The 12,030-nt window shown below is 37.2% G+C and overlaps 2 protein-coding genes across 2 annotated transcripts; one reads left to right on the forward strand and one right to left on the reverse strand.

Annotated features, from left to right (window-relative positions):
* Nucleotides 1-7,445: 7,445 nt before the first annotated feature.
* LOC110824192 (peptidase M1 family protein) lies at nucleotides 7,446-10,432 on the forward strand. The gene is made up of 4 exons (XM_088213008.1): nucleotides 7,446-8,577; nucleotides 9,063-9,296; nucleotides 9,384-9,710; nucleotides 9,934-10,432. Exons 1-4 carry the CDS (start codon nucleotides 7,564-7,566, stop codon nucleotides 10,228-10,230), a joined length of 1,872 nt encoding a protein of 623 aa, XP_088069134.1. The 5' UTR covers nucleotides 7,446-7,563; the 3' UTR covers nucleotides 10,231-10,432.
* A 543-nt stretch (nucleotides 10,433-10,975) lies between these two features.
* EMB3136 (Ribosomal protein L10 family protein) lies at nucleotides 10,976-11,938 on the reverse strand. Its single transcript, XM_022054763.2, has one exon. It carries the CDS (start codon nucleotides 11,869-11,871, stop codon nucleotides 11,170-11,172), a length of 702 nt encoding a protein of 233 aa, XP_021910455.1. The 5' UTR covers nucleotides 11,872-11,938; the 3' UTR covers nucleotides 10,976-11,169.
* Between the last annotated feature and the right edge of the window lie 92 nt (nucleotides 11,939-12,030).

The following is a 12,030-nucleotide window of genomic DNA, read 5'->3' on the forward strand; positions in this document are numbered from 1 at the left end:
AAAATGGAAATCCAACTGCAGATAATTGGCGGAGTAATTACAGTGCGGTTAGTAATTTCTGGAAATGTGGGCTCCATTTGATTGGTGAGATAAAATCTGAGCCGCCCAATTCATGATCTGTTGCATACGGTTCTAGGCCCTGTATATGTTAATTCTAGTTTAAGCTAAAGTATCAACCTACTCGTGAATTATATAAATTATTTAATTTTTTAATTTTTTTAAAAAAATTTCTCCTATGCTTTCATAAAGTGATTTCTGTTATTGCATTTGGTGTGATTGACAAAATATGTAATTTTGACATATAAGTCACATCAATTTTAACTTTACCAACGTGACGTCCACATTTTACCAAATGTTAGATTTTTTTAATCTTTTTAATATTCAAAAGACTTTTTTTTACCATATTCACATAAATTTTACTATGTACTTATTATTGCGAATGCATGTTAATTCCCTCTCCTTTATGCCTATTGTCTTTTTCACATGAATGTTTATCTCTTTCCATTAAATTCTAAATGATATACAATGATTAATCAAATAGAATATTTAAGTTTTATTTTTTTTATAAAAAAAAAAGGTTTAATTTTTTTCTAAAATGAAAATTCCAAACATGAATAATATTATCTTTCTTAATTCTACAATAATTTTAATTCACAATTCCTACAAACTTCAAATCTTCTTTCTCTCTTATTTTGTTTTCCCTCATTAGTTTCTTGTTTTTGGTTCTCTATCTCTTTCATGTTAATTATATGTTATGAGACGCTGAAAATGATGTTGAGAAACGTGCAAGTAAATATGAACACGACTGAGTTGATTTATCTACAATTTGATTACCAAAAAAAATATTAAATTATGCTCAGACTCACTTATATATATTAAATCTTATACTGCAAAAACATCATTATTGATTTTTCATCTAACAACTCAATCACCTTCTCTGAATATCTTCTTTTATATTTCTCTTAATCTCATATCCTTCACATCACCATTCACCACTCAACAATACATTCTCTACCAGTTGCTCCTAAATCTCAATGGTGACTTTGAACTCTGGTGCCAAGAATCTTGTCTTTAGCACACCACATGACCGATTACAATTGTAATAGGTTTTGTCTTTCCATTAACCTATAGGTGGTGCAGGTTGATTTACTCCATGAAGACATTGAGAAAGAAAATATTTATGGTATGGATGAATAATAAATAAGATTAAGATAAAAATGGGGATAGTGGTGGAATGAAGGAGTACTACAATATATCTAGAAGAGATGATGATGGGAGGAAATAAAGTGATTAAGATGCAATGCAAACATTTTTTTGTAAATGTCTAAAACTCAATATAAATGAAGATATTGAATTAGTAAAATAATAGCGGAAACAATTATTAGTTTAGAATTTATATTTATTACACAGTAAATCAAAATGTCCAATAGGGTTACAGGAATGTTCATTTTAAGAAAGTTAAAATAACATAAACAGAAAAAAAAAAAAAAACTAAAATCCTATAAGGTTAACCTCCGTTAGACAACTCTGATGGGATGCAGTAGATAATTTTTAGTTGCAATCTTCTTACAGTTCAGGATCCAAATCTTAGTCTTCATAATCTGAAATAGTTAAATAAGATGGATGAGTTATATTATACTAGTAAGAATGTCAACACTTAACATCGATACGAAAAATTAAAGGTTGGTAAAAATCGTAAAACAATAAATAGAACAATTATCTTTTTTAAATAAATTCATTTAATATAAAAAAAATCGTTAGTTTCATACTCACCTTTTTAAGTTTTTAAAATAGGCATACGAAGGCAATAATTAGGATAGTAATTTATTACACATTTGAACGAACAGTAATAATAAATGTTACCTTTACCGGTACCTTTGAAGGTCCATAAGAGTTCCCCCCCTACGCGTGGGCCAAAATTTAATTTATCAATTAACCGATCGTCCCCATATCTCGTCTGGTAATGGGTACCAAATATACCACAGCCTCAATACCCCGTTTGGTGTGATGGTGAACTATACCCCACAACTCATTCTGGTATGGGACTTCTCATCCCCGTTCGACTAAGTCAATATCCATAGTAGGGTTTGCTCTATGTAGCAGGTCCGTACATCCTTTTTCATGATACCCGATAAACATTTTATGCACATATTTACATCATTAAACTAGTCACCAATTATATACAATTATTTTATATTTACATATCAATAGTACAACATGTAAATAGACAATACAAATAATTAAAAAAAAAGGGATTATGACATTTACTTCAAATCAATCAACAGGTGAGAAAAATAAATTAAATAATCAATAAGTGAGAAAATAATTAAAATCAATAAATAATAGCAATTTAGGCAGTATAGTAATAGATAGACAACACAGTTAGTGTAACGGCCCCGGAAATTCAAAGAAAATGTATATATATTTATTTCAAGTGCGGAAGCGAAATAAAATAGATTATGATTAACATCCCTTACACAATAACCAAAACGAATTAAAGTATGAAAGAATAAACTAACTTAAATGAAATATTATGAATGAATGCTGTAAGGAAAACTAATAAATTCTTTGGCTTCTGCTCGCCGTCTTCCTGCAGAACGGGTTTGGGAACCAAGTCCTCCTGATCTGAAGTGGTTAAGTAAGTAATGAGCTACACTAGCTCATTAAAGACATCACACTATCTCACTGTCACAGGAGTAAAGCTTGGTAGAAAACAAAAACGACCAATGGAGCATAATTTATAACAAACTCATTTATCAATAATAAAACCCTTTACAGTCCACCTGCCTCGGTAAGATTCATGAAAACAATTTATGAAAACAATTACATCATAAATATCATAATATCACGCATACTCTGCAACATAACACATATCATGCTTTTATATTTCAATCATCAGGCAACAATTACCCTTTTTTTTATCAGCCTACTAGTATCCATGGGTAATCCATAGGGGTTCCCGCTACACGTGAACCATCCATATTAATAACTTAATTCCAGAGCTGTCCCCATACCCCGTCCGGTATAGGCACCAAAATCATAAACCTCAATACCCCGTCCAGTATGAGGGTGAAACGGGTTATCCCCATACCCCGTCCGGTATAGGCGCCAAAACACATAAAGTCTCTATACCCCGTCCGATATGAGAGACCACGTTCCTGGTAGGGTTCCTTATGGACCCGATCCGTCCACCATCTCCCAGGATATCTAGTGAGGCTGTCGACATTATCCATTATCAATTCACATATATTTTTACCATTTTTCTTAATCTCAATTATCCAATCAAATACAAACACGTAAACCGGTAATTGACACCAAACAAAGTAACACAACATCGGGTTCACAATAATTCAAAGCATAATAAATGAAACCGTGATTCATGCATATGAAATCATAGAATAAACACATCAGGCGCCATACTGCATTCAAAACTGCAAAATACATCAAACAGGAACAGACCGACAAATACATCAGATTCAGGCTCCATTAGCAACCTTAATCAATTATACATATCTATTAATTCATAAAATACCGTTTTATCATTTATTAGCCTTTAATGTCGTGATAGAAAATAGGGTGAGAGATCCTTACTTATTTTCGAAATCCGAAATCAGGTCCTCACTACACCTACGGGCAGTCCCTATATTCCCTGAATTATTCTCCGAAAACTGAAACACACTTCCGGTACCTGCACATGTCCCCAAAAAATCCCAAATCACCTTTCGCCCAATTTCAGAATTCCAGCACGGTGTTGCCGCCCACGGCGACGATCCGCCTCGGGTTGGTTGTTTTCGGCCGAATTCGGCCAAACTTGCATTGGTTCCGGTGATAAAACACCCCTAGGGCCCTCGGTGGGCCAAAAAATTTTAGAAAATCGAAACTTACCGGCGGCGAAGATCTCGTGTACGACAGCTCCTCTGGTGCGAGTTGCGATTTGGTGTTTTGCTCCAGTCAACATGTAGAGAAAAGGACGGTGGTCATAGTGGTATAAAAATTACATCGAACGAGAAAAGGGAAGGGCCTCATTGGAGGCAAAAACTGAGGAAACCCGCAGCGGTGCCGCTGGACTTCAGCGGTGTTTTTCGGTCAATCGGCTGGTGGTTTGGCTCCGATTTAGCCACAGGGAGGTTCGACATCAAAAAATGAGCCAATAGGAAAAATTGTACCTCGTTTGGCGGCCGAAAAGTCATCCTGTTCAGCGGCGGGTGGCGACGGCCGGTTCCTCCGATGGTTGGATCGTCTTCTCCAGCGAGGGTTCTAGCAGCTAGGGTGTGGATGCGATTATTTATAATCATCCTCTTTTAATCTGAGCCGTCCATCATGATTTAATCTTAGTCGTCTGATCGCGATTAAATTAGAAATAAATCTGAGCCGTCTATCGCGATGCGATCTGGGCCGTCCGTGCGTGATCAAATCTGAACCGTCCGCACACGTGAGATCTGAGGCGTCCACGCGCGCCTTTGATCTGGGCCGTCGGTGCACGCGGGAACAGATCTGGGCCGTCCGATCGCGCGCACGCGGATCGCCAATGTGTCTCCGTCCCGCGTGGCTTCCCGCGTCAGCGTCCCTGCCACGCGGCGTGTCCTGGTTGGCTGGGGCTGCTGACCCGTACTGCTGTGGCTGCTGACGAGGCACTATTTTTCTAAATTACGTTTTGACCCCCGGTTTTCGATTTTTTTTTCAAAAACACCACAGAATCAAAATTTTCACTCTTTTTTTTTTAAATCAATTTCAGTTAAATTCAAAAAATAATTTTATCATATTTTATTATTATTTTTATTTTTATTTCTTTTAAATTAAATTAAATTAAATTAAAACCTTATAAATTAAAAATTAAAATAGAATAAAATTAAACAAAAATTCTAATAAAAATAAATAACAAAATAATAAAGGAAAATTTTGGGTGTTACAGTTAGGGCAATTACACATTGGTTGGTTACCAGCTCCCCTGGTGACCTGTATTCAATTAATTAGAGATTTTTAATAGTTTCAAAATACACTGTTATTAATTATTAAACTTTAATTTAATGTAATGAAAGAAAAATGTAAGAGATTCTTATCCTAGGTCGATGTTCGAAACACCGCATTTTTGACTGCATGTTTTGATGGTTCTCGGGTTTTCTGATTTTTTCTGCGAAAATAAAAAACACACATCACTTATTTTAAAATATCCCAAAAGACAAAAAATAAGCATTTTTAAATTTTTCGACCGATTTAAGGTTTCGGCACGGTGGCACCGCCAATCTCTAGCGCTGGCTCCACCGCCCACGGTGATGTCCCCTCTCAGTCTGACCGTTTTCAATTGGTTTTAGCCTGTTTTGCATGAAAACCTGCAAAAGAACGGGGTTAGGCAGTCTCTGTTTGCCGAAAAAGGAAAAATCACAACTTTACCGACTTGGAGTTTTTCAGGTACGGTGGCTCCATTGTTTCTCTCCCACGGTTGGGGGTTCTCTTTGGTTGACCTGCACCAGAAAAAAGATTAGGAACACAAGGGTCAAAACATCAAAGGGAACGAAAAATGGGAAAAGGTTCACTAGAGCGGTTTTTAGGTTGTGGTCCTGGCGCTCGGTTGAGCTCCGTTCTTATTTTTCGGCTTATCTTTTGGCTTTCTGGCTCCGATATGAATGTGATGAGGTTTGAAATCAAATTTCGAACGAAAGGGGAAAAAAAATTTACCTTTCCAGCATCGGCAGTGGCTCCGGTGTGGCGGTGATGACGGTCGATTTTCTTTCTGACCGTCCTTTTTCTTCTTCTCCAGCGAGGTCAGGTGCTGTTAGGGTTAGAATTTTGGGGATGTGATGCTTATATACCTTCTCTGCGTCGATCTAGACACGTCCGTACAGGGACACGTGGCCCACTCACCGTCGTTGGATCGCTCTCATTTAAGAAATTAATCTAGACCGCACGACATGATCAAATCTAGCCATTCGATTACGTCTGAAGAGAAAACATATCAGGGTCGTCCATGCGTGTGAGAGGAGATCTGGGTCATTGGTCAAAGTTTTGTTATTTTTATTTTTACTCTAATTTTTTAGATTTTTTTTCCAATTAAGTTCTCATTTATTTCTATTTTAACAATGATTTTTGAAAATATTTTCAAATACATGTAAAACACAATTTTCTTAAAAAATTCAACAAAAAGTTGAACTTCAAATTGTTTAAATTTATTTCATTATTATGATTAAATAATCTCATACCTAAATTTTCGAATTCGGATGTTATATTTTTTATAAGGTATGTATATTGCAGTGGTTGAAAAATAACAATACTTTCTTTGCCAATAAGGGATGGACATCTAATTATTATTTTTTGCTTTATATCACAAACAAGAAAGATTATGTGAAGAAGACAATTAGAATAGAGGAGAGGGAAGGGAATTTTTTCGTGATGGGCTCAAAGTAAAGTTTATATAGTACGGTAAAAAGCTTTTAAATGATGAATTCAAAAAATTTGACATGACATCTATGGGGATACTAACGCGAATGATTAATTAGTAAACCGAAAAATAATTTAATGTGACATGTCCATGACATATTTTATTTTAGTGCAATCAAACACCACTAAAAAAACTTAACATGAAATGAAAATTCTATTACCATTTTGAAAAGTACATAAATAATTTTGAAAAAAATGATATATAGTTAAAGAGATTTTGAATATTTTTGTATAATTCAATGATGCTTTAGTATCTTAGGTGTTTTTTATTTTTTATTTTTTTTTTAAAAAAAAGAAAAATCAAACTAGGAGGTTTTGGTGTAAATTATTATGATATATATATATATAAGTAGTTAATAAATATTTTATTTTAAATATACGAAATTTATTTTAATTATTTAGTATCTTTTATGAATAATTTATTTATTCATTACGTGTAAATTATTAAATTTTCTTTTATTAATTATTAAAAAGAGTATTTTTTCCATGTCCTAATAGTTCCGATTGATAGAGAGAACAAATAATTAGTAATACGAGGTAATTTAATAATTAAATATAATATAATATAAAATATTTTATTTTATTTTATTTTACTACGTACCAAGCATGCAATTATTTATACTTTGAACATATTCAAAAATAAAATAAAATTATTAAACAAACATATTAAAATATTAAAAAAACCGAGTGTGTGTGTATATATATATATATATAATTTCGTATAAACTCAAAATTTACTACGTTAAGCACGCAAGATTGCCATAATTTTATAATTTAAAAAGAAATATAAAATTACAAATAAAATTTACATAACTTTTGAATTATTCAAGAAATAGTCAAGACTTGTAAAATTCTCATCCAATATAATAACTTTTGACTTAGATAATGAAAAATTATGTGCTGATTTTATCCTTCAATTATATAATCTTTGATAATGTATGTATATATATATATATAATTCTCCCTCCAAATTTAAAACAATACCCAAACAGAACCAAATCCCTCATCTTAGATTCCTCAAATCCCCATCAAGATTTTCTTATTTATATCTCACTCACTCTCTTTCTATATATTTATATCACCTTCACTCCTCCATTTCTGCAACTCCAAAACCCTAGTCTACCTCCAATGGCACCCGTTGATCCCCATTCGTTTACCGATTCCGATCATCCCCTCACCAATCACATCGCGCTTTCCCTCTATTTGGACTTCCCGTCGTCTACCATCCATGGCTCTGCTCTCCTCACTCTTTCCTCACCTTTCACTGGTAATCTATCCCTCGACTCCCGCTCTCTTTTGATTCACAACGTTCTCGACCCCCAAACCCGGAATCCTATCCCTTTCTCCGTATCTTCTTCGCCTCCGGACCCAATCAGGGGTTCTCATATCACCGTCTCACTCTCTAACCAATCTTCCTTCATCATCGTCTATTCTACCTCTCCGTCTTCATCTGCTCTCCAGTGGCTCTCCCCTATCCAGACATTCTCCAAAACGCAGCCGTTCGTCTACACACAATGTCAGTCCATCCATGCTCGCTCGGTCTTTCCTTGCCAGGACACTCCGGCGGCGAGGATCAGATACGATGTTCTCATGAACGTTCCGCGCTCACTCTCCGCCGTGATGTCCGCTCGCCACGTGGAAAGGCGGCCCCCGATCCCTGGGGAGGTAAAGCTGCTTTCTCTTCCCGAGGGAAATGCGTTCTCCGATCTCGATTCGCTGTGGTGCGCGGATGGGCGGATGGTGGAGGTTTTCACGATGGACCAGCCCGTGCCGCCATACCTATTCGCGTTCGCCGTCGGGGAGCTTGGGTTTCGGGAGGTGGGTCCCAGGACGAAAGTGTTCGGGGAGGCTGCAGCCAGGGAGTTGCTGGACGCGGCGGCGTGTGAGTTTGCGGGGACAGAGGATATGATCAAACAAGGGGAGAAGTTGTTCGGGGAGTACGATTGGGAACGGTTCGATCTGCTGGTTTTGCCTCCGAGCTTTCCGTACGGAGGGATGGAGAATCCGAGGATGGTGTTCTTGACTCCCACTGTGATCAAGGGGGATGCTAGTGGAGCTCAGGTTGTGGCACACGAGCTAGCACATAGCTGGACTGGTAATTTAATCACCAACAAGAACAATGAGCATTTCTGGTTGAATGAGGTATGATCAGATTATGCAGAAACTGAAATTATGTGAAATTTCAGGTGACGTTATGAAATCTGGAATTCTTTATTTAAAAAAAAAATAAAAAGAGAAGTATTATTATGGAAAATGGTATCAAGGGGTGCCACCCTATACAAAATAGCTTTACATCTGGAATTCATTGTTTTAACTCCATATAGTCCTACAATGTTAATTTTTGTAAGAATTTTCCCAACGTTCTTGCTGAACCAAGTGTTTATTTGTTTGTTTTCTGGACACCTTTTTTCTAGGTGTCTTTAAGCCAAATGAATGTAACTATCAACCACGTATTTTCTGGGACCAAGGGCTGATGGAGGATTTGTGTTGACCGTCTTTTTCCTGTATTTTATGATCTAGGAAGCAGAGATTATTTTGGATGCGCGTATTGTTCGTGTAGAGACATGTTTGTCTGCTCTCTTTTATTGCGTTTGAAAGGTAGTTTAATTATTGTTGTACTATTCTAGGGTTTTACAACATATGCCGAGAGGAGGATTGTTGAAGCTGTGCAAGGGGAAGACAGAGCTGCATTGAATATTGGAATTGGTTGGAGGGGCTTAAATGATGAAATGGAGAGGTTTAAGGACAACATGGAGTTTACAAAACTCAAAACTAACCAGGAAGGAATAGACCCTGATGCTGTATATTCCCAAGTTCCATACGAAAAGGGTTTTCAATTCCTTTGGCGCATTGAGCGCGAGGTAGTGGAATTTTTCTTGGGTCCCTTTCGAGATAATCATTTTCTAACATGAGCTCTGATTTTCAGTGTTTCTCTTTGGACATTTTAGATCGGGAGGCCTGCTTTTGATGAATTCATCAAGAAATACATTGCCACTTTCAAGTTTAAATCAATTGATACTGACACATTTCTGGACTTTCTGAAATCTAATGTTCCCGGGATAGAGAAAGATATCGACTTGAAGTTGTGGACTGAGGGTACTGGTATTCCTCTGGATGCCCATGAGCCAGTTTCGAATTTATATACAAAAATTGTGTCACTAGCAAATGAGTTTAAGATCGGGAGGATGCCAAGGGAGGAAGAAGTTTCTGATTGGCAAGGACAAGAATGGGAGCTCTACTTGGAGAACCTGCCAAAATCGGTTGAAGCTTCTCAGGTAGCTTTATTTTCTTTGAGTTTCAAGCATATTTCTTTCAGGCATTTTCAAGATAAATTGGCATTGATTGTGGAGTGGACCTTTCATAAAACAAGATTTCACAAGATCAGTAGTAGAGATCAGTTAATCGAGCTGATAATTTAAGAAAAGATTTCCAATGTCAAAATAGTAGCTGGTGTCTAATGACCCGATGTCGCATTCTAAAATTTGATTTATTATACAGGTCTTAGCTTTGGATGCACGGTACAGGCTGTCGGAATCCAAGGATTATGAGGTTAAAGTAGGGTTTCTCCAACTAGCAATTTCATCGAAGTGCAGAGATTACTATGGTGAAGTGGAGAAGACACTAAAGGAAGTTGGGAGGATGAAGTATCTCCGCCCGCTCTACACTGCTCTTGCACAAGGAACCGAACGGGAAGAAGAGAAAATTCTTGCCAAACAAGTGTTTTCAGAGGCTTGCGAGTGTTACCACCCTATAGCGCAAGGTGTTGTCGAGTCAATCCTTGCCAAGCACCTGTAGTTACATAACAACATAAAATAATATGTAAAACCTAACCCTGATCTTTGCCATCGACAATTCTGGTCTTAGAAACCTTGTAGAATGATACGGTTGAATGGTAATTTGTGGATGGATGCGCCCCGCATATGCCATGTTACAATGGCATATGCTTATGTGATGCTTGTTGAAATATCTTAGTTGCATACCCCTGGCTTTCTGCTAACTAATCATCTCTCTTTCCATTTCCTAGCATGATGGGAGAATATAGTTATGGCCTATGATGTCTCACCCTTAAATTTATCCTGTCCCGGTTTCATCACACCAAAATCTTCAGGTACTTTTAGCTCTCTTGTTTCTGCTCTGGTGGCATTTTTTCAAATCTTTAGAATTCCTACTTAAGACTGATGCCTTAGGGGTTGACAAGAAGTTAAACTTGCTTTTAGTGCCTGGTATAGTGAATGGCACCAATATCAATGCGTTATATATGGTTCCATGCTGTCTGTCTTTTCAGTTTCAAGCAAGTTATATATGGTTTCATGGTATATAGGGAGAATTATATATCTTAATACCCATAACTCATTACCCTGCAATTCCACGACTGTTGTTGTTTCTGAGGAAAATACTTCCAATATCCAATTTAAGAAGAATTTGTTCCATATAGTTGAACAAAGGCTCTCCATATCATCAACTGTATAATTAAAGACAATTTATTGTGTTTAAGTCAAGAATTTTACAGAGTGAAGAAATTTAGGGAGATGAGGCATAGTTCAAATCCAACAAATTATGTTCTTCTAATGCATATTAAGAATCAATTTTCAACTTTACAACAATTCTACACCGTCCAAATCTCCCTCAACCTCAAAACCCCGCCTAAGAAAAAGGAAAAAACCCAGCTGCCAGAAGAACCAAAATCATTAAACAAAAAGGAAAATCAAGGCGGTTTTGAAATTACACTTACAGCTATTGCCCACCACCACTCTCCTCCTCCAGCTTCTTCACATACGCCTTCAACACCATCACCACTTCCCTCGCCGGCGCCTGTAAAGTCCCCACTAACCCAATCGCCGGCGACTGTAAAGCCCCCAACAGCTTGGCGTAAATCTCCGCTCTCGTTGGCATATTCTCCAGCTCCTTAAAATCACCCGGCTCGTAAAACTTGCCTTCGAAAACAGCACCGGTGAAGTCATTGTCCTCCAGCTTATTCTCCTTCTGGAAAGTCCTGTAGGGTTTGATTGCCGCCGGGATCTCCTCGCTGTGCACGAAGAGCCACGCATTCATACCCTTCATACACGGCTTTAGTGACTCCCATTGGGTTCCCTCAATAGCTTTGTAGACAAGCGTGTTCTTGGCGATTAACAGCTTGGAAGAATCGGGCAGCGATCTTCTCAGTTCTTGGAGTTGCTTGACTGTGAGTCCTTTGTACTTGATTGCTGCGAGAAGGAAGCAATCTTCGAGCTGGGCCTTGACAGTCTCGACTGTTTCTTCCTTCTTGGTGCGGGAAATGGCTGCTTTGATAGTGGGGAAGTGTGGGTGTCTGCGGGGATTTGGAGTGGTGGATTTGGTAGAGAAGGTGAGAGGGTTTGGAGGTTTTAGGGTTAGGGTTTGATGATGAGAGGGTGGAGGCTTGGAGGAAGGGAAGGAGGAGAGGAGGGTAGCTTTCATTGCTGAATTCTTTCTCTTTGGCTTTGAGGGATGGAGAGGTTCCGATGAAAGAAGATAATTGGCTTATCTCATTCGAATTGTCTTTTTATTTATTTATTTAAAAAATAGCTTCTTTTTTTTTTTTTTTTTTTTCCTTTATATTTCAGAAGTTTTTTAAGA

The sequence above is a fragment of the Carica papaya genome, chromosome 2 (genome assembly GCF_054855325.1).
Source record: "Carica papaya isolate Zhongbai chromosome 2, ASM5485532v1, whole genome shotgun sequence".
NCBI classification, from domain to species: domain Eukaryota; kingdom Viridiplantae; phylum Streptophyta; class Magnoliopsida; order Brassicales; family Caricaceae; genus Carica; species Carica papaya.

Bases quoted from the DNA above. Each gene is read 5' to 3' on its own strand.
- LOC110824192 (XM_088213008.1), top strand. From the start codon at position 7,564: ATGGCACCCGTTGATCCCCATTCGTTTACCGATTCCGATCATCCCCTC. The intron at 8,578-9,062 runs GTATGATCAGAT...GTACTATTCTAG, and splicing joins AGCATTTCTGGTTGAATGAG to GGTTTTACAACATATGCCGA. The intron at 9,711-9,933 runs GTAGCTTTATTT...TTTATTATACAG, and splicing joins AATCGGTTGAAGCTTCTCAG to GTCTTAGCTTTGGATGCACG.
- EMB3136 (XM_022054763.2), bottom strand. From the start codon at position 11,871: ATGAAAGCTACCCTCCTCTCCTCCTTCCCTTCCTCCAAGCCTCCACCC.